Below are 23026 nucleotides of genomic sequence, written 5' to 3' on the forward strand. Positions count from 1 at the left end.
ATGTGGTATTTACCTTTGACGGAAAGGTTGCAGAGGTTGTATCTGTCTGAACGCACAGCGCAACCAATGAGATGGCATGCGGAGCACTCAACAGATGGTGAGATCAGACATCCTTCAGATGCAAAAGCGTGGAAGCATTTCCAATCAAAGTATCCCGACTTTGCGTATGAGAGAAGAAATGTCTACCTTGGATTATGTACTGATGGTTTCAGTCCGTTTGGCAAGAGTGGAAGACAGTATTCTCTATGGCCCGTCATTCTTACACCATACAACCTCCCCCCAAACTTGTGCTTGCGACGAGAGTTTTTGTTTCTCTCGATTCTCGTTCCCGGACCAGAGCATCCTAAGAGATCACTTGATGTGTTTCTTCAGCCACTAATATATGAGTTGCAACAACTATGGGCTCAAGGTGCTGAAACATACGATGTTTCGTGTAAAGAAAACTTTCAAATGCGGGCAGTACTAATGTGGACAATAAGTGATTTTCCAGCATATGGTATGTTGTCTGGATGGACAACGCATGGAAGGCTATCATGTCCATATTGTCAAGATAACACTGATGCTTTCCAACTAAAGCACGGAAGGAAAACGTGTTGGTTTGACTGTCACAGGAGATTCCTACCACCTGATCATCCATATCGTAGGAGTAGGAATTTGTTTACGAAGAACAAGAGGGTGTTTGACAGTCCACCTCCGGAAATTTGTGGGAAAGATTTGAAGATACAACTAAGAGATTTTGGTGCAGAAAGGACGCCAGAAGTCGGTGGACATGAGCGTTTTCCGGTAGATGCTGTTGGAGAACTACATAACTGGCACAAAAAAAGTATTTTCTGGGATCTGCCATACTGGGAGGATCATCTGCTAAGGCATAATTTAGATGTCATGCATATTGAGAAGAACTTTTTTGACAATCTCATGAACACGATCCTTAATGTTCAAGGTAAAACAAAGGATAATTTGAAGTCAAGACTGGATTTAGTCGATATATGTGCTCGTTCAGAACTTCATGTTGATGAGAATGGTAGGGCTCCTTTTCCCATATACCGACTTGATGCAGCGGGAAAAGATGCGTTCTTTGATTGGATTTCAAACGATGTGGAATTTCCAGACGGTTACGCATCAAATTTGCGTAACTGTATCGACAGAAAGGAAGGAAAGTTTACTGGCTTGAAAAGCCACGATTGCCATGTAATGATGCAGCGCCTCCTTCCGTTCGCCTTCAAGGAAATATTACCACGAAATGTTCATGAAGCAATTGCAGGGATAAGTGGTTTCTTCCGCGATTTATGCACGAGATCAGTGACTCTTGAAGGTATTGAAAATTTGAAGACTAACATAGCCGTGATTCAGTGCAACCTTGAGAAGATATTTCCTCCCTCATTTTTTGATGTTATGGAGCATCTTGTTATTCACCTGGCAAGAGAATTGGAACTTGGTGGTCCTGTGCAGTATAGATGGATGTATCTGTATGAGCGGTATATGTTCCATTTGAAGAAGATGGTGAAAAATTTAAGTAGGGTGGAAGGTTCTATAGTCGCACAGATGATCAATGAAGAAACTTCAAACTTTGCCGAGTACTACTTTCCAGCAGAAGTTCAGACCAAAAACAGAAGACCTGCTCGGCATGATGATAGAGGCGAACGGGCAACATATCATGTTACGGTTCCAGACATTTTCACAGACGTTGGACGACTTAGCGGAAAACCAAAGGACCGTCGACTTACTGAGCAGGAGCGCAGTCATTTGCAAACATATTTGCTCACCAACTGCGAAGACGTTCTTCAATATGAGAGGTAAATAAATGAGCTTACAAATTTTTATTTTAACAAGTTGAAATTTAAATCTTAATTAATTACATTATTGTCATCATATACAGGATTTTCATGGCAGAAAAGCGGTTCGAGTATAGATACGCCACAGAGGACGAACTAGAAGAAATGAAGCAGAGAGAATTTACTGGATGGATGTTTACTTATGTGAGTGCTTTAAACAAATTAAAATATATTTTATCACATATTTATACTAATTCACATTTATTGATATAATATATATATATGTGCTATTAATAGGTGTCTGCTGGTTTGGCCAGAGGTGAAACATTTGACGATTGGATACGTGAGATGGTCGTTGGACCAAACTTTGTTGTGAAGTCATATCCGAGATTTTGTACTCGAGGATATGCATTCACAACTCAGAAGAGGAGACGTTCGAGTACGACTTATGATGCTGGCGTTTGTTCTGCATCAGGAGATGATGTATACTACGGACACATACATGAGATTTTGGAAATCAAGTATTTGGGCATGGTTGGATTGCGCTGTACTGTTTTCTATTGTGATTGGCACGACAACACCCCAGATCGAGGTGTGAGAACAGATGCATTTGGTGTTACATCAGTAAATTCGAGGCGAAAGCTGCAATATTATGATCCTTTCATTCTTGCTTCCCAGGCCGATCAGGTAATTAAATGTTAATTATTCAGAATGATTCATCATCATGTGTATTAATTTATAATTTTTCTAAATGTTACAGGTTTGTTATATCAAGTACCCCCGGGTAAGGAACAGAGATGATCCATGGGTTACTGTTACAAGACTCAACCCGAGAGGCCGAGTTCAGGGAAGTTCTGAGCTGGAAGACCCACTACAACCAAGCACATCCGGCAACTGTAGTGCAGCAGAAGATTTAGCTGGAGTTGGCCTTGTAGTCGATTTAACCGACTTTGGAGAGGAAGCCGTCGTTCACGTAGAGGATGAACCAGTAATTGGAGAGTTTCACCAAGATCCAGATTCAGATTCATCTGGTGATGATGACTCGGAAACAGACTACCATTGAACTTATTTTTTTTTTTTTTAAGAAATACCGAGGAAATTCCGAGGAACACTTGATATAACCTCTTTCCTCGGATAATAGTTATTTGGTTTATCTAGCAAGGCAAAGCTGAATACGAATTAAAAGCTACACAAAACACAACCAAATAAAACAAAGAAACCATGTAAAAGAAATACGAACTCATAATTAAGAAACCTAAAAAAAAACTCAGTTCAAAATTAACAGAAAATAAGACCATAAAACGTTAGAATAGAAAAGAAAATAAAATAGCCGGTGATAGCTCCTACTCCTCGTCTCCTGCTCCAGATGTTCCTGCATCGTTGGGTCTCTTGGACCTCTTTCTTACCCTGTGTGTACCACTCGAACCCGAACCAGAGCTGGATGGAGAGTTGTCCCGATGAACTACATCATCCTTTTGGCAACGACACGGCCTGATACGTGAAATGGCAGCCCAGATCTTGTGTAGCATGTCGTTGTTTGTCTTTATGCTCTGATCTCTCCAATGTTGTTGCTGGCGCGAAGTGGCGTTCGGTGGAAGCTCTTGCAGCTTGTACTGGCTGGAGTCTGATGGGAGTAGCTGATGGGGTTGTGAATCATCTGGAATGGCTTGTGCAGCCTCATCTTGTCCTTCTTCATCAACCACGCCCTTGCCTTTGGTCTGATATTTTGGCGTGAAGAAGGATGGCTTGTCTACTAGTGCGGTAGCAGGGGGTAGAAACTCAACTGCAGCCTCTGAAAGTAGAGCAGTCAGGCCGATCTGAGGCAGGTGGCAGTAGAGTGTTTTCTTCGCTCGGTCCTGGAATACGTAGACGTAAGGACCATCCCGATCGATCCTCGAGTGGGGACCAGCTATGAACTCCTTACTTACTAGAGAAATGACATCCAGGTAGTTCCAAGCAATGTTGTTCGATCTGTCCAGTGCTACCTGGTGGTTCTCACAGTCTACACCCACATGTCTAAGGATCCGAGTAATCACTGCACCAAATCCACATGCATTGCTCTTGGATTTGGTTACTTTCCCCTTGTATCCTGCTAAGTTTGCGGCCAGCACCGCTCCCATGTTGAAGGCAGTAGCAGGTGGGAATGTAGAGTTTCCAAATGCCGGTAGCAAATGCCTCACACCTTGGTACAGGAGGCACAACTCCCATTGCGTGACTGATGCGGCTGTGGTTGTCCCGTATAGCAATGAGCCAATGAGGCGTGTCGCATATCTCAGTACTGGGCTCCGGATAAGTGACTCCTTTGCCTGAGAAGATCTATAAACCCCTGTGCCAATCGTTTCCCAGAAGTTCAACAGCTCTGAAGTCCAATAAAGACCATATGTCCTCTCCCCCGCACTCAATCCAAATAGTCCGCAGAGGTCTGTGAAAGATACCTCATAGTATACTTTCTGCACTACGAATGCCAGAAAACCTTCCTGATGGCTATCATCGGGACGGGTGACGTATGCGGATGCTATGAACTGGCGTACCAACTCCGGATAAGTGGGTTCCTTGAGGTTGCATAGTTGGCCTAGACCCATGTTCTGGAACAGTCCTTCAATGTCTGCTTTGATTCCCAATATTGTCATCGTCTCAGGACATGCTAGTTGTGTAGCCGGAACGGCTACCTTCTTCATGTTGTTGTAGTGGGTGGTATCAGACTTATCCCACTTCTTTGGCCTTTGCTTCTCTCGCTGAGACGAACCCTCTTCTTGTGTGTTCTTCTTTGCTGATGTTTTCGTGCGCTTCATTCTCTACAAAATAGAATCATTGCTCTCAACATGGTTATAATCAATTAAGAACTCAAAGCAACATGAAAATGAAAAGCGAAATCGAGTTGTGATAAAAAAAACGAAATTGAAAAAAATTCTCAATCCCTAAATCATCTCAAATGTGTTCCAAACTCGTTGATCACAGACAATTGTGTTCTATTCCATGTTTAAACATCTGTTTCATGCATATTTGATCAAGGAATCAACACGGAAATAAGAAATTCACAAAACCCAAAAATTGCTCAAGAACACGATTTCAGAATGTGGAGATTCGCGGAGTATACCTGTCTTAGGGTGAAGACGAGTGTAGGAATCAGGTAGAGCTCGAAAAATCAAGTGGAATAGAGCCCAAAATTGTTCAAATCGGATGATTATAGAGAGAGAAAGGGGGGGCGAATTATAGGGGAAATCGGAGGGGATGAGAGTTCTAAGGTTTAGATCCAAAAAAGGTCGGGTTTTGCCTTATAATTCTGTTTTCCGAACACGCATCGATCGATGCGTTTTGTTTCTATAACGCATCGATCGATCACATTCTTACGGCCCGGGCCATCTTGGTAATCGATCGATGCGTTTTTGTTCTATAACGCATCGATCGATGCGTTTTTAAAAAAACATACAAGATTTTCCGAGGAAATTCCGAGGAACAATTCAGATTGTCGATCGATCGATGGGATACTCTCATCGATCGATCACAATCTTACGGCCCGGTCCATCCTTGTAATCGATCGATGCGTTTTTGTTCTATAACGCATCGATCGATGCATTTTTAAAAAAACATACAAGATTTTCCGACGAAATTCCGAGGAACAATTCAGATTGTCGATAGATCGATGGGTTAATCTCATCGATCGATCACAATCTTACGGCCCGGTCCATCCTAGTAATCGATCGATGCGTTTTTGTTCTATAACGCATCGATCGATGCATTTTTAAAAAAACATACAAGATTTTCCGAGGAAATTCCGAGGAACAATTCAGATTGTCGATAGATCGATGGGATACTCTCATCGATCGATCACAATCTTACGGCCCGGGCCATCTTAGTAATCGATCGATTTGTTTTTGTTCAAAAACGCATCGATCGATGCGTTTTTTTTAAAAAAATTACGTTTTGAAACCCCAAACACTAGTTCGTCGGAATTTCCTCGGAATATTCCGAGGAAATTTCGAGGAAGAAGAGGGTTTCCTCGGAGTTCCCTCGGAATAATCCGAGGAAATTCCGAGGAAATAGGGTTTTTAAACCGAAAACAACGTTTTGCCGTTTGAATAACACCTATATAACCCTTATTAAGTGTCTTACGTTCATTATGAAGTCAAAAATTTGTTCCTTACCGTATAATTAACACTTTTCCGATTGTATGAACGAAATCTCGCAACATAAGAGAAACACTTATACCTTTTAACGAACGGTAAAGGGAATACTTTCAATTAGTTTTGAAATTTGTTATTTCATGGTTTATGCTCATGTATACAAAGAATCCTCAATGGTATGCATTACAATTGTATAAGAAATGAAATACGGCAAAAAAAATTGATGTTTTGAAACCCCAAACACTAGTTCCTCGGTATTTCCTCGGAATATTCCGAGGAAATTCCGACGGATATTTTACTATCCGTCGGAATTTCCTCGGAATATTTTCATTTTACCGGGCAAATATTTCGCGAAAATTGAAATTAGAATTCCGACGGAATTCCGACGGATAATGTCCGTCGGACCCTAGGTTTTATAACCACGAGCCCTTCTTCTTCCCCATTTCTCTCTTCTTCCTCTGCGCCTCCTCTCCCTTCTCTCCGGCGATTTCCCCCTGAAATCCGACGATATCTCCGGCGATCTCCCTCTTCTCTTACACAAATCATGTAAGGACCCTATCCCACTCTCTTAGGTTCTATTTGTTAGGTTTTTGTGTAGTTTTGATAGATTTTTGTTAGGGTGATTGGTTAGGATTGTGATTTGGTTGTATAATAGGTTTAGAATTGTGATTTGGTTGAATAATTTGTTTTGTTGAATTGATTTAGAATTTTTTTATAATTTTTTTATTTTTTGTATTTATAAAATCGATTTTTGTATATAAAATCGATTTTTGTATTTTACAAAACGATTTTTCTATATAAATTCGATTTTTTGGATTTTACAAAAAAAAATCTATATAAATTCGATTTTTTGGATTTTACAAAACATTTTAAATATCTATAAAACTTTTTTGTGATTAAATACTATTATTTGGGATTTAAAAATATTTTTCATATATATATATATTATTAAAACTATTTTTTGTAATTATTAAACAATTTTTATTTATTAAAACTATTTTTGTTTATTAGAACTATTTTTATATATTTATTAAAAAAATTTAATATATATAAATCTTTTTCTGTGATTAAATTATTTGGGATTTTTTTTTAATAAAAAAATTAATTTATATATTTCTGTATTTATTAAATATATTTTTTTAATTTACAGGTCTCATGATGATCAGACCCGGCCTCGACAGCGTCGTGGTCGTGGTGGTACGGGGAGCCAGTCTCGGGATTCCAGCCATTTTCAGGATTCCCCTTCGCCCCACAGCTCCAACCATACATCTCCCTCTGCTGCACCCGCTCATGCTCCTCTCGCTCCCGCTGCTGCATCCGCTCCTGTTCCTCCGGGTCCTCCGGGAGTGATGAGGGTTGCGGAGTTGGTTCAACAGCCCGGTCGTGACCATCTTCCGTATCTCACTCCGTATCCACATGGACGGGGTCAAACATGGTAATTAAACATTTTTTTTCTTTAAATTTGGATTCATTATTAACCGTTTGTTCTTTTAATAAGGTTCAACCGATCCGGGAACGGGATCAGCGCATGGATCAACCGTATGATGTACTCGGCCCTCGACAGTGGACATCCGACTTTCACTCACTTCCCAACCGACAAGCAGGTTCTGTGGTTTCGTCAGTTTGCGGTAAGTATTCTAATTTTTTACTTATATTTTTAATCTTTAATATAAATTTTCTACTAATTGTGTTTTTTTTTCAGCAAGAGTTCAACTGGAATTCCGATGAGACGCTCTTTATCTATCACCACTTCGTCCATAAAGTAATGGACAACTATGGGAAGCAGATCCACGAGTGGAAGAAGAAGTGGGAAATCAATAAGGTTCGATTTAATTTATTAAACAATTTTTTAATTTATTAAACTATTTTTTAATTTATTAAACTTTTTCTTTTTTTTTTAATTAAAAGGTCCCAAAGTCGATGAACGATACGGTCTGGAAGGAGTTGTGTGCGCATTGGGATAAGGAGGAGACGAAAGAAACTTCTTCCACCAACTCCACCAACCGCAGGAGCGACCGTAAAGGGAAGGGCATCTACAAGCATAACTTGGGTGCTCAATCTATTGCCACTCTCGGAGATCGCATGGTAAGTTCAACCGCTTTTTCTTCAATTATTTGAGTTTCAGAATTTAAATTTATTGTGCATTTCTTCTAATTTCTAATGTTTCTTTAATTTTATGTTTTTTTTCAAGGCGGAAGAAAATGATGGCGAGCCGGTCGATGATCTCGCCCTAATGAGGAGGGCGTATACCAACAAGAAGACCGGCCAGATTGATGACGGTCTTGTGAGGGACGTGGTCGACCTGGTCCAAACTCAGGTGGTAGACGAAGTGTCTCAGCTTCAAACCGAGGATGACGCTTCGACGGCTTCGACCAACTTGTCCCGGTTTCGAATCAACGAAATCGTTGAATCCGTAAGTTCTTTTTTTTTTAAGTTCAATTCATTTATTTCTTGGTTTAAATTTCTAAATTTGGCTTTTTTCTATTCAGTCGGTTCCAAAGAAGAAGGGACGTTTGTTCGGTTTGGGTCGTCGCACCCGGTCGGTTCCTCCTTCTTCTGCACCACCGCCCTTTGTTGATCCAGAAGTACTTACGGCTCAGTTGAAGGACAAAGATGATCGAATATCTTTGTTGGAGACCCAGATGGCGGCTCAACAGGCGGGCTATGAGGCACAGAGGAGGCTGAACCAGCAAATGATGGAGATGATGCAGAGGATGTACCCGAACGAGGTGTTCCCGGACGTGCCAGACCCGTAGTTTTTTTTTCCCCAATCTCGGAATGTTTTATTTTTATTTGTGAAACTTTGAATATTAATTAGTATGATTTCAATTTTACTTTTAATTTCATATTTTCGAATTTAAATTTCAGAAATTTTATTTTTTCAAAAAAATTAATATTTTTTACATTTCGAGGAAATTAATTATATTTTTCACTACATCGATCGATGCGTTTTTGAACAAAAACGCATCGATCGATCCGTTTTTTTTTTAAAATATAGCGAGGGACATTTCCCTCGGAATTTTCCGAGGGACAACTCCCTCGGAAAATTCCGAGGAACGGATCCCTCGGAATATACCGAGGGAACAGTTCCTCGGAATAAACCGAGGAAAAAGTCCGTCGGTATACTCCTATCGATCGATGTATATATGTCCAAACACGCATCGATCGATGAACTTCCGAGGAATTATCCCGACGAAGTTCTACCTCGGTATATTCCGAGGACTTTTCCGACAAACAAGGGATCCTCGGAATTTCCTCGGAAATTTATTTCCTCGGAATTCCGTCGGAAAATTCCGAGGGATTTCAGAGGAAAAAAGAAATTCCAAGGAATTATTTCCGACGACGTATTTCGTCGGAATTGCGTCGGAATAACGATATTCCGACGAAATTCCGACGATTTTTTCCCTCAGAATCCTTGATGTTTTCTTGTAGTGAACCTCCTCTCGTCTCTTTGAGCTCCAAAGACGTCTTCAAACTGTTTCTAAAACCAACAAGACCATGAGTGACTATCTGAAAGAACTGGTTGTGTGACCAACTTCATTCAGTAGGAAGTCCTGTAACAGAGAAAATGAAAATCTTTGCGGCTCTGCAAGGGTTGGGACGTGAATATGAACCAATCAAGACAAGCATTGAAGGTGCTATGGACTCTCATTTAGCTCCAACGTTTGAAGATGTAGTTTCTCGCCTCACTGGTTTTGATGATAGACTCAAGTCATATGAAGGAGCTCAGACGTCAGTATCTCCTCACCTGGCCTTTCAAGTCTCTACAACCGACAACAACTACTCTCCAAGTGCTAACTACTCACAGCAAACTCCTCACTTTAATCAATATCGGGGTCGTGGAGGCAACAACGGAAGGTTTGGATATGGCAGAGGCAGAGGATATTCAACTAGAGGTCGAGGTTTTCATCAGCAAGTTTCGCAAAACACCAACTCTTCTCAAGGAGATACTTCAACAAGGCCAACTTGTCAGATCTGTGGTCGCTTTGGTCATAATGCTCTTAAGTGCTATCGACGTTTTGACATATCTTACCAGAGTGAAGAACTACCCTCAGCCATGGCTGCAATGCAAGTTACAAATGATCCCTCTTCTGGTCAACAATCTTATCATGGCACTGAGTGGTATCCTGACACTGCTGCAACGGCTCATATCACCAACTCTCAACAGAACCTCCAGACTGCTCAATCTTATCATGGCCATGATTCTGTAATGGTGGCTGATGGCAACTTCCTACCAATTACTCACATTGGATCAGTGCCTCTGCAAACCAATTCCGGTTCCTCAGGTATTATCTCTCTGAAAGATGTATTAGTTTGTCCGAACATAGCCAAATCTCTACTGTCTGTTTCAAAGCTCACTGATGATTATCCTTGTGAGTTTACTTTTGATTGTGATGGTGTATATGTTAAGGACAAGCTAACCAAGCAAATTCTGACTCAAGGAACCAGACTTAAGGATCTTTATGTTCTGGATAACTCGATGTTCTCTGCCTTCTATACAGCAAGACAAACAGCAGCAAGCGCAGATGTGTGGCACAGAAGATTGGGTCATCCGAGCTCAGAGATTCTTCAGAAACTGTCTTCAAGTCTATCTATTAGTATCAATAAAAGCTTTACCAAGATCTGTGACTCATGTCAACTTGGCAAAAGTGCTAGATTACCTTTTCCTAGTTCTGTTTCTGTATCTAGTAAACCTCTTGAAAGGATAAGCTGTGATCTATGGGGTCCATCTCCTGTAGTCTCTGTTCAAGGTTTCAAATATTATGTTATCTTCATTGATCATTTCTCAAGATATTGTTGGTTTTATCCTCTGAGACAGAAGTCTGATTTTCCACAAATATTCAACATGTGGCAAGCTCTGGTGGAAAAACAACTTGATCAGAAGATAATGATGTTTCAATGTGATGGTGGACGTGAATTTACAAGCCACAGATTCGTCACTCACCTAGCCAATCAAGGAATCAAACAGCTGATTTCTTGCCCTCATACCCCTCAGCAAAACGGTATGGCAGAGAGAAAACACAGACATATCACTGAGCTTGGACTCTCTATGCTCTTTGATCGAAAGGTTCCTCAACAATACTGGGTGGAAGCCTTCTTTACCTCTTCTTTTCTTGGAAATCTCCTTCCTTCTTCATCCCTAACCGAAAACAAAAGCCCCTATGAAGCTCTTTACAACAGAAAACCAGAGTATTCTGCTCTAAGATCCTTTGGAAGTGCTTGCTATCCCTCTCTCAGACCTTACTCCTCAAACAAACTAGATCCAAAATCATTGCAGTGTGTATTTGTAGGATACAATGAGAAGTATAAAGGGTACAGATGCCTTTATCCTCCTACAGGAAGAGTCTACATCAATCGTCATGTCTTGTTTGATGAACACAAGTTCCCTTTTACCACTACCTACGCTCATCTTCATCAACAAGCAACTCCTCTTCTCTCTGCTTGGCATCAAAGCTTTCTTCATAAGCCACCTCTCTCTCAAAACCAACCTTCCCCACCAAATAGCTCTGCATCAGTTCCTGCAACGGTTTCAGAATCTATAAGAGTTGTCTCCTCTAGCAATATTAACCCTGCTACTGAAAATCCCAGAGCAACATTTCATTTTGGTACTCTTCCTTCTGTGAACCTATCTAATCCCTTACCAGTTTTACAACCTTCTCCTGAAATCTCAAGCCCCACAGTTTCTGAATCGATAAGACCATCATCGCCTCTGGTGACTTCAAGCTCTCCAACTACGGTGCAGTTTGGTACGCTAACACCTGTGACTTTGCAAGGCTCAGCGACATCAAATGAAGCTTCAAGTACTTCATCAACTTCAGTTCCAGGTCACAGTCCTAATCTCACTACAAGGTCACCTGAAAATGCGGCCTCAGCACCTATATCTACACAGCCACATCATCCAATGATCACAAGATCTAAGGCTGGTATAACAAAACCAAACCCTCGATATGTTCTCTTCCATGTGACCTCAACACTTACTGAACCAAAGACAGTAGCAGCTGCTCTAAAACACCCTGGTTGGACTGGAGCAATGACTGAGGAAATGGTCTCCTTCGATGAAACAGATACGTTTACTCTGGTTCCATATCAACCCGATATGCATATACTTGGATGCAGATGGATTTTCAGGATCAAATTAAACGCTGATGGTACAGTGAAGTGTCTCAGATCACGGCTGGTAGTAAAAGGCTACGATCAAGAGGAAGGAATTGATTATTTGGATACTTACAGCCCAGTGGTTAAGTCTCCCACAATCCGAGCTATTCTTCACCTTGCGACAGTCAACAACTGGGACATCAGACAACTAGACGTCAAACATGCCTTTCTCTATGGTGATCTGACAGAGACTGTGTACATGCATCAACCTCCAGGCTTCATCAACAAAGAGAAACCGGGTTATGTCTGCAAGCTAAATAAAGCAATCTATGGACTTAAACAAGCTCCACGAGCCTGGTTCAACAGATTCAGTGATTTTCTCCTTAACTTTGGCTTCAAATGTAGTATCAGAGATCCTTCTTTATTCATTTATAGACGGAATGGAGACATTATCCTCTTACTTCTATACGTAGATGATATAGCTTTAACGGGAAGCAACAAGAATGTTATCAGCCAACTTCTTGAAGCTCTGAACAAGGAATTCAAAATGAAGGATCTGGGGCAGTTTCACTATTTCCTTGGCCTTCAAGCTCACTTTCATTCGGAAGGTTTGTTCCTCAACCAAGAGAAATATGCTGAAGATCTTCTTCAAATATCAGGAATGTCACAATGCACTCCGGTAGCAACTCCTTTACCTCTTCAGCTCCACAGAGTACCTGATGAATCAGCGCTGTTCCCTCAGCCAACTTACTTCAGGAGTCTAGCAGGCAAGCTACAATACTTGACTCTGACAAGACCAGACCTTCAATTTGCAGTCAACTACATATGCCAGAAGATGCATGCTCCTACTGAAACAGATTTTCTCCTTCTAAAGAGAGTACTGAGATATCTCCGAGGAACAACAAAGTTTGGAATCTCATTCAACTCCAACACTGATTCAGTTATAAGGGCATATAGTGACAGTGATTGGGGTGGTTGTCCTGATACAAGAAGATCTACTGGTGGCTTCTGTACTTTCTTGGGTTCAAACATTATTTCATGGTCAGCTCAGAAGCAACAGTCTGTTTCTAGAAGTTCTACTGAAGCTGAATACAGAACACTTTCAGACACGGCTGCAGAGATAGTATGGCTGATTAATCTCATGGAGGAGATTGGAATTCCTCAAGCTATACCTCCAGAACTCTTCTGTGACAATCTGTCTGCAGTTTACTTGTCAGCTACTCCAGCAATGCATAAAAGATCAAAACACTTTGAAGTTGATTTTCACTTTGTGCGAGAAAAGGTGGCTCTGGGCAAACTGATTGTGCATCATATTCCTTCGGTTCAAATGCTAGCAGATATATTTACAAAGTCTTTAGCCACAAGAAGCTTCCAAGAACTGCGTTTCAAACTTGGTGTGGTCGTTTCTCCCACACAAAGTTTGCGGGGGATGTTGACATTAAGGATAAGAAGACTGAGACTTGGAGAATGAAAGAGAAGAAAGGATCAGAAACATGTTCTGTTTCTGAGACAGAGGAACAAAGAGATGTAGACATGAAGATAGTGGGCCTAGAGCTAGAGAGGATGCCAAAGGCTGAGACAAGCTTTACTAAGAATGAGTTAGGGCCACAAGACACAAACGTAAAGCCCACACAGAAGAATAAGGAAGCAACGGTCACATTGTGTACTGAAACCAAAAGAGAAGTAAAAGACAAAGAAAGTGGTCCTGGATCGTACGGACAACGAGAGCCAATTACATTGAAGAACTAGTTCCAGCTGTTGGAATCCAAAGCTGAGACAAAGACCTAAGAGACAGCAAGGCATTCTACTAGGGTTTTAACATTTGAGTATAAATATCTCTATTGCATTGTAATAAACCTTTAAGCAAGAAATAAAATGAAAAGCTTCAGTTTACTCTTGTTCTCTCTTATGATCTAGAATCTGTCTTTGCTTTTAGATCCAAGCTAGAGCCTCGCTAAACTCGCGTTTGTCAGAGTTTGATCTTGACTATATGAAGTACAAGAAAGGTATCACACGGCCAGAAATGTATGTTTTCTCCCTCATCATTTGACATATTGATCTATTATCTACTGCAAAAATAGTTGATGGAACAATGTAAGTGTAGGATTATACCTGAGTCGGGTCATTCGGCTTATGATAAGGCGGCTCAGTATTTTAGCATCAAGTTGTGGCGAGTTCCAGTAGACAAAGACTTCATAGCTGATGTGAAGGCGATGACGCGGCACGTTAACAGAAACACCATCATCGTAATGTGTTAAAGTTAATGTGTGTGATTTGTTTTTATTTTTCATGATTTTTTAAATTATTTTGTTTCAGATTTGTTGGATCAGCACCAGGGTTCCCTCATGGCATCATAGATCCTATTGAGGTAGACCCTTTTTTTTTTACTACTGTAATTTTTAGGACATTTATGTTCTCTTCTATAAACCTTTTTTTCTTCTTCTATCAACTATTCAAAGACCTGCCTTAGTCCTGAAAAGAAGAGATGGAGATCTACTTTATAGGTTTAGGACTTGAGAAGCTGTGTTCATAACTTTGAGAAATGAGGATATGTTAATCTATGGCATGTGTCTGTCTTACTGCCACTTCTCTTAGGTTCGCATTGGATCTCAGGTTTTGCATTACATGTACTATTAAAATTAACTAGATGATAACGAGTGATTCTTATTTGTTCTTCATCACTGTTCCCAGGTACGAGATCCCAGCTTTTGATTTTTTTTCTGTACAAGGAGTTACCTCAGTGGACGTGCAAAAATATATGGTTTGGCTCCTAAAGGAACTAGTACAGTTCTCTACAGAAATCATGAGATCAGAAAGGTAAATTGCTTGCTACTTTCCACTAATTTCTCTAGGCTCATTGCCAAGAAGCGCATATGAATTACTCTGGTTTACTTGTTATCATCCCTCCTGGAATCGTTCATACTGTCACGTTCCTCCTCTATTTTGAAATTAAATTTCTTGTATATTCTGTTTATGTGGTTTGCAAAATATAGTTTTGAATATATACCGATTCATCTATGATCTGTTAACTGACATCTGGATTTTCTGCCTGCAAAATATATGCCCCTGCATCTACAAAATAGCACCAATTTGTTGCTGGTAAGTACGTTTTACTTCTTCCATCATGAATATGACAGGGGAAATGAAAGAAACAAGAAAACTATGAAAATCTTAACTTCAATGATGGTGCTTGGGCTGCAATGATGTCTCTCGGCGAAGAAGGTTTCACAATATTAATCTCTCTCATGCTTTTCAGCGTACACTGTTTTAAATGGTTGATTATGTTGTTCCACAAGCTACCTCCAGAACACAAGCAAGATATCGAAGCATCTAAGAGACTAGAGGACGGGTTTGTATATTATAAATCTTTCTTCAAACTGGATGGTCCTTGTCGTTTCGATTCTTATAGATTTGTCGTTAGAAAGCCAGATATGACAATTGTGGCGTTTGGTTCTAAAGCATTAGATATCTTGTAAGTTAATGACATCATGTCTTCTAAAGGATGGCACTTGAATGCACTACAGAGACCCAACAGGTATATGATCTTAAAGACCAAAACGTTGTTGTTTCAACTAATTTAACTCTCAACACTTAATTCTCAAACTATCCATGTCTGATTTGGATCATCAGCTTTCATATATGTGTAACTCTAATTCGTCGTTTCTTTTCTTCAATTGATCTTTGGTTATTATCTCACATGTTCTGGTCAGGTGAAAGCAAATCCAGGACCGATCACAGGAGGCTTGGCTCCAATCTATGGAGCAGCAGGGAAGATGCCGCACAGAGGCATCATGGTTAATGATCTTCTAGTTAGTTTCATGGACAGTCGGTATTAAGCTCCTTTTAAAGGTTGAGGCAGCAGGGAAGGATACATTCACAACCTCGTTGTTTCATTTAACTTCCTAATATTTTTTCATCACAATAAAAAACAACTTAGTTCGTTACATTACACATTCAGAAGAAACAAAAGAAATTATCAATCAGATTTGTGGTCTGAAACTCTTTCTCTAGGAACTTGAACTGGCTTGTCTTCTTGGCTTTTAGCGAGGACCTCGTCTCTTTCTCTAAAGTAACGGTCAAAGGCACGAGGTAGGAACCTAGGGATCAAGAAACATAGTAGATTGACTCCAAAGTAAACCAAATTCGCTATTGCTAAATACCGTCCAAACCAGAACCACGCAGCCACCTACAAAACAAATGCTTCTCACAAGGTTAATTCAAAAACGGAGAGAAGGCTTGTGTTCCAAGTAAAAGTGGTATTAGCCATTTACATTAGGTGTAGCATTGACTGGTAAAGATTTGTTGAACCAAACATCTTTGCACCAATCAATGATGACAAAGATTCTCCAGACTGTGTAGAGCAGTGGCACCAGAGCTCTTACAGGCGGCGAGAAGAGAGATAGGCCACTTATTACATTCTCTGTCAGGATTTGACATGACAGCAGAAACAAGTGTGGTGTCGCTGATCTCACCGCTTGATCATCTCCTCTTGCAAAACCACCTAACACATAAGCTAGAGGCAAAAACAAACCAATCGTCGTCCCGGAAATCACATAAACCCTTGCAGCATCAGAAAAAAATGGTCAGAATCTTTATCAAGAAAGTGAACAAAGAGAATTATTTTTAGGGTAAACCTCCAAAATAGCACATTTTAAAAAATTATTCAATTTATTCAAAATTTGCATATTAAGAAAAAAAATTTCCAAAAATAACATTTATTAAAGAGTACAATTACTTCTTCTTTTTTCATCATCAGGTGTAAAATTACTTCAAACCTTAAATCTTTACCCTAATCTCCATCCACTATATACGAAACTCTAAATTTAATTAAATCGTAAATCTCATTAATAAAATAGTTTTTTTAAAATAAAAAAAAATCACATAAACACTGTTTTAGAAAATTTTCTGCTATTTCAAGGTATTTCTCGTGTTTTTATTTCTTGTGATGGATATGGAACCTGAAGAGTCTGCTGCCGTGAAAGACTTCAGGTGCAGCGGTGGAAACTCTGTGAGAAGGGAAAGCCAAACGCGAGAGGGCGATTATATAGACAGACGCAAACGCTGGAAATAGCATGTCGAGTAGCGGTACGAGACCGCTCGCTGAGAAGACTAGTATGAACGCGACCAGCTGTAGCTCTATTACCCTCAGTGATCCCATCAAACCACCGCCGCCACCTCCGGCTGCCGTCATCTCCGACCACCGTCCCTTCTCACTTGACGACGATGTTTTGTCCCTATCGGTTCTTGGACCCACCGCAAGAGATACGCCTGACATGATTCTGTTCCTTTTATTGTTTGTTTACTTTGGTGTGATTATGATTTTAACGGATAAGTACTTGACTGTGATAACGCAGAAGCTGCAGGACCATGATTTATGAAGAGAGGAACTCTTATTGACGTAGTTCCACGTGAAGCTTGGGTGATCTGCACGTGTCAAAGTGAAGTCGTGAGTGTTCATTGCCTGCCTTTCAACGTGTCATGTCATGTCTTATGTTGCAATATAATTAAATTATTGAAAACTAAATTAAGTTCGATCAGATGGTGATGAGCCTCTTAAAGAAAGATCGATTAAGGGTTCTGTTTAGTCTTGGTTTTAGTATTTCTTTGTTTTTCATTATTTTTTAACTACTATGCTTCTGAGTCCAGATTTTTCTTTGACCGCACGCTGGTTGGTTTTAAGATATCAAGTCATTTTTATATTTTAGTCCAGTTATTTGATTTGGAGTCCATGTTTACAATAGATTTTTAAAATGGTGAAAGTAAAACTGTCAAAAAGTGTTTTGTTACAAAAGTGACTTGGTTGCTAAAGTTTCACTGGATTGACCTCTATATTGGACGCATGGGTCACCCAACATAGAGAATATATACAACATAAAGTTTATGTGATTTGAATGCAAATGTTGCCTATAGGTGCTTTATTAATATCCTAAAAATTGATGGTCAAGATGTACAACACAATGTTGACAATATGGTAAAGCCATATCACCAATAAGTAAAACATTTGACTGTAGTTAAGTAACCATTATTTTGACTAAACACATGACCAATGATTCTCTACTTTGTTATCTACTCTCAATCCTAGCTGCCACCACCACATCAATCACCACATCCACCACCACCACTATCACATCCACCGCCAATGCCACCATCAGTATCAGCACCGATACCACCACCTTATCATCAGCGCGGCTACCATCTCCACCACCACATCCACCATAGTATCCCGGGTGGTGAGAGCTTCGTCCACCACTTCCTTTCCTTCGATACGCTCCCATTCTCTGTCCTTGCTTAGCATTCTGATTAATACGCCCATAGAAGCGGGACTCATCTTCTTTAGTGTTGATTTTGTACCTTTGGTCTGCACTTCACCTATAGCACTGAAGTGACCACTCAGAAACCTGTCTTCTGCAGTTTGAGGTTGTAGGGAATGTGAAGTTATCTAGAACACTGAAGTGTCCACTTCAAAAAAGTTACATCTTGCACTTTGATGCTCTAGGGATATCGGTTATGTTTGAGCCTTAGTGACTGAAGCCCATTAGTGTTAGGGTTTAGGGATACACTATATAAACTCTCTAAACCTAACTTTTGCCTAGAGGAGAACACTCACTCTACACAGATCTGAGATTAGAGAGAGAGAGAGGCAAGAAGCTAGAGAAAGAAGAGAAGATTGAAGGAATATCTACAGAAGGTTAAGGAAAAGCAAAGAGAGATCCGGTCAAGAGTCTCAGACTACTTCTTCTTTGGAGTGTAGATTTCATCTCTTACACACACAGGTTCAGTAAGCTCAAGTCTTAGCTTATTGTTAGTGTTGTCTCTAGGTGAATAGAGAAACACATTGGTGGTTGTGTAAAAAATCTCTTGTATACACTTGATACTAGTGAATCGTGGAGAGTGCCGTCTTCTCCCCAGATGGACCGAAAGGGAACTGGGTCACCAATTCTTGTTTGTCTTTAACAAACTCAAACAACAACAAGAAGTGTTATAGGGTTAATTAGTCAAGTGAGAATAAACCGGTTAAGGATCAACTTATTCTCAACAAGTGGTATCAGAGCATCGGGTTCAGCAGAGAAAGATTACGGTTTCAGTTTCTGATATGCTATTGGTGTTTGGCTACACACAGGTTCAAGGGTTACTGGTTCTGTTCAGCACTTGGAGTTGTTTGAAGAAATTAAAGCTTGTTGGTCTGGATGTTCAGCTTTAGCAGAGGATAAAGTCTTGAGTCATGGAACTAGCTCAAGGTAAATTTGAGGTGGAGAAATTTGACGGTCAAGGAGACTTTGGTTTATGGAAGTTTAAAATGCTTATGCAGCTTGAGCTTCAGGGCTTGGATTTTGTTCTAGAAGAAGAAGAATCCAGCAGTTCTGTTAAAGGAAAAGAAAAGGAAGGTGAGGTCACATAAGCTAGGAGTTCTCCGGTTGATCCGCTGAAAAAGGAGAAGGATAAGAGAGCAAAGAATCTGATATGCTCTTCTCTTAGCAACATGATCTTGCGAAAGGTTATGAAGGAGACAACAGCTCTAGGAGTATGGAAGGCTCTGAAAAGGGATTATCAAACAAAGTCTTTACCTAACCGAATTTATTTGAAGCAGAGGTTTGCCAGCTTTAAGATGGAAGAGCACAAAAGCATAGAGGAGAATCTTGATGGGTTTCCGAAACTGGTAGACGATTTGGCAAGTTTGAACATTAATGTGAGGGATGAGGACCAAGCAATCCAGGTCTTGTCTAGTCTCCCAAGGCAGTTCGACTCACTGGTTCATACACTTAAATACGGTAATAGGAAGGAAACACTGACTCTGAATGAAGTAACCAGTTTTGTGTATGCCAAAGAAGTTGAGCTAAAGGAAAAGGGGCTCATCGGAAAGGCTAAGTCAAATGCAGAAGGTTTGGTTGTGGCCAGGGGTAGACCTGAGAGGAAGGGTTCTGGTCAGTCAAGTGGAAGATCCAAGAGCAGGGATTCAAGGTCTAAATCTAGGCTAAAGAATCAACATAAAGCTAGAGAATGTTGGATATGTGGGAAGGAAGGACACTTCAAGAAAGATTGTCCTGAAAAGAAGAATGGGAGAGCAGCTGATTCTGCAAATGTAGCTCAGGAAAAGGAGTTTCTTATGATCTTGACAGCAAGTGAAAAAGACCCCAAGAGTGAGTGGGCCATGGATTCTGGATGTACATTCCACATTACACCAGATAGAGATGCTTTATTTGACTTCAAGGAGATTGATGGTGGAAAGGTATTAATGGGAAATAATACTTTCAGTGAAGTCAAAGGTATTGGCAAGCTGAAGATCATACACTACAAGAAAACATAATCTTAACGAGGGCGGTTTTCCTCGTGAGTTCGTCGTAAAAGAGGCTTTACGACGAATTAGCGAGGAACCACGTTTGCACGTTACTCATCTGTCGTAACACATATTTCCTCGCTAATTCGTCGTAACTTAGCGAGAAATATATTTCGTCGTAAAGACGAAGTAAGACCACGTCAATATTCCACGTAAGGAGGTCGCTATATTTCCTCGTAAATACCTCGAAATGAGTTTCTCGTAAACTACACGTAAATACCTTGAAAGTGTTTCCTCGCAAAATACACGTAACGACCACGAAAGGATTTTCTCGTAAAATACTCGTTTATCTTTCCTCGTTATTTCTTCGTAAATGTTTTCTCGTAAAATACTCGTTTATTATTTCTTGTCATTTCCTCGTAAGGTTTCCACGTAAATAGGTCGTACATTAGCTACGAATTTACTTCCTTTTTATTATTTTACAGAATTTAAAAATATAATTAAAAAATAATTAAAATTATTTAATTTATTAATAAAATTAAAATTTAAAATAAAAATAAATCAATATGAAAATATTTTATATATAAATAAGTTTTGAATTTATAATACAACAACCGGAAAAAAAAAACTAAGGGTCGTTCATCGCCTGGTAGAATTCATCACTCCTCCTCGTAACATCCGCCTCGTTATGCACGTCGGATGACTCGCCTCGAATATATTTTTGTCGCATGTTCCTCAACATGGACTCTCATTCCGGATTTGTGGCCGCTATAACGTCCAAGAAGCCCTCGACTCCACCCATACGATATTTTGTCGCGGCCAACTCGTTACGCAGCTGAGCGGACTCTCTACGCAGCTCAGTGACTTCATCATCTCGTCGCTCACCATAAGACGATGTCGCTCTCGGAACATCGTTGACGGAACTAATTCCCAACGTCCGTCCCTTTTTTTTAGGGACAACCTTAAAAACAAAAAATAAATATTGTTAGTAAAAATTTAAAGTTATATTAAATGAATAATAAAAAATTAAAATTTTTGAAAATTTACCTCCTCGTAAATCTTATCCACTTCAAGTGTGGATAAGGTGACGGGTAATCCGTCGGTAGACTGCTGGGTCAGCTGAGTCTGGCGGTCTTCAGCCCGAGCAACCACGTCGTTGTAGATTTGCTCGGACTTGCCATCTACAAATACGCCCGCCTTGTTCTTGTGGATCCTCTTGTAAAGTTCCATAAGAGACGGGAGATGTCCCGTCTCTTTGGCCTAAAAAACATTTAAGAAAGTTAGAATAAAATATATATATTAAAAAAAATATTTAATAAAATATTTAATTACCATTTCCAAACGGACACCGGCGTGGGGTTTTTGGCCCGTAGTGTGAAGCATCGGCCCATTTCCGTGCTCATCGACCGTGTTACGGGAGTTAGAGCAAGCCTGGGCGATTCTAATGGAATGAGGAAGGCGCCAATAACGGATGAGGCCATCCCACACATCCGTGGTGAGCTCAGCGGGTTTGCCACGCTCATACCCCTTCACGATCCAGTCACCCTTCCAGTTGGAGACCGTGTCCAACAAGCGAACTTTCGCCTTCGCGTTAAACTTCTTCCCCACCCTCTCAGTGATCCCCAAGGCCCAATTATATTTTTGCTGTTGGAAAAAATAAATTAACAATTAGTTTTTTAGAAAGTATATATATAAATCATGAAAAAATTAAAGTATATATAATTAATTAATAGAAACTTACAGCGTAAATTTTGAACCACGTCTTTCTGACGTAGTGAGGCGTCTTACTCCAGTTCGGAGGTGCCATGGAGAAGTAACCTTTGATCGTGTCGGTTACGTCCGATGCAAGACATCCGTCAACCCCCCACCTGGAAAATACAAATTTAAAATATAAATTATTTTTTAATGTTATAAAAGGATTTTAAACGAACTAAAAAAAATTAATGCAACATACCACAAAGTTCCGTCCGGTCGGTCGGGGTCGATGATTGGTAAACCTTCTCTGCCTGGCAGAAGAAGAATGTCCTCTACAGTGTACTGCGAGTAAGGAGCACTCGGAGGCACCATCAAATCGGGATGAATATCGGCGGCCATCGGAGGTACCATCGGAGGAGGCACAGGAGGAGGCATCGTCGGATGAGCCATCGGGGAAGGCACATGAGGAGCCGATGGTGCACTAGAAGAAGTAGACCCAAAGACTCTCTGAGTGTACTGAGTCTCGGGGACAGTCTCCTGACCCGATGAACCGGGGGCTGAAGAAGAGGCCGGGTCTAAACGACTACCCGGCTCACCGAAGATCTCTCTGTAATGGACAGTAAGTCTTCCTTTTCGAACCTAAGAAAAAAATTAGATTTTTAAAATTAATATCAACAGTAAATTTTCCAACATTATCCACCTAATGAACACTAAATAACATAAAATCCGTAAACCTATCTAAATTCCCTATACTAACCACCTAATCTATCCTAAACTAACCAAATTAGAGAGCAATTAGAGAGGCTTACCATTGCTACGAAATGGAGAGGAAGTGGAGAGGAAGTAGAGAGGAAAGAAAGAGTGAGCGCTCGGGGGTATATATAAGATTACATATCGTCGCAAATTCGTCGTAAGGTTACGACGAAATAGCGAGCAGTTACAAAGGCCCGTGTTTTTCAATACGAGGAAATTGCGAGGAATCACAAAGGCCCGTGTTTTTATATACGAGGTATTAACGACGATTTTGCTTACGTGGAATTAACGAGCCTTGCTTTCCTATAAAT

General features: G+C 40.3%; 1 protein-coding gene across 1 annotated transcript; it reads right to left on the bottom strand.

The window, feature by feature from the left end:
* Positions 1-15859: 15859 nt before the first annotated feature.
* On the bottom strand, positions 15860-17356 carry LOC106418650. Its single transcript, XM_013859394.3, has 3 exons — positions 16951-17356; positions 16264-16552; positions 15860-16178 (listed from the first exon to the last, which is right to left on the bottom strand). Exons 1-3 carry the CDS (start codon positions 17265-17267, stop codon positions 15969-15971), a joined length of 816 nt encoding a protein of 271 aa, XP_013714848.1. The 5' UTR covers positions 17268-17356; the 3' UTR covers positions 15860-15968.
* Positions 17357-23026: the final 5670 nt, after the last annotated feature.

The sequence above is a fragment of the Brassica napus genome, chromosome C5, assembly GCF_020379485.1.
Source record: "Brassica napus cultivar Da-Ae chromosome C5, Da-Ae, whole genome shotgun sequence".
NCBI classification, from domain to species: Eukaryota; Viridiplantae; Streptophyta; class Magnoliopsida; order Brassicales; family Brassicaceae; genus Brassica; species Brassica napus.

What these genes read in the sequence shown, in the direction of transcription:
- LOC106418650 (XM_013859394.3), bottom strand. Translation starts at nt 17,267, where the DNA reads ATGTCAGGCGTATCTCTTGCGGTGGGTCCAAGAACCGATAGGGACAAA. An exon ending in CACGGCAGCAGACTCTTCAG is followed by an intron (nt 16,553 to 16,950) that starts GTTCCATATCCA and finishes TGATGCTGCAAG; the next exon opens with GGTTTATGTGATTTCCGGGA. An exon ending in CAGTCAATGCTACACCTAAT is followed by an intron (nt 16,179 to 16,263) that starts GTAAATGGCTAA and finishes TTTGTTTTGTAG; the next exon opens with GTGGCTGCGTGGTTCTGGTT.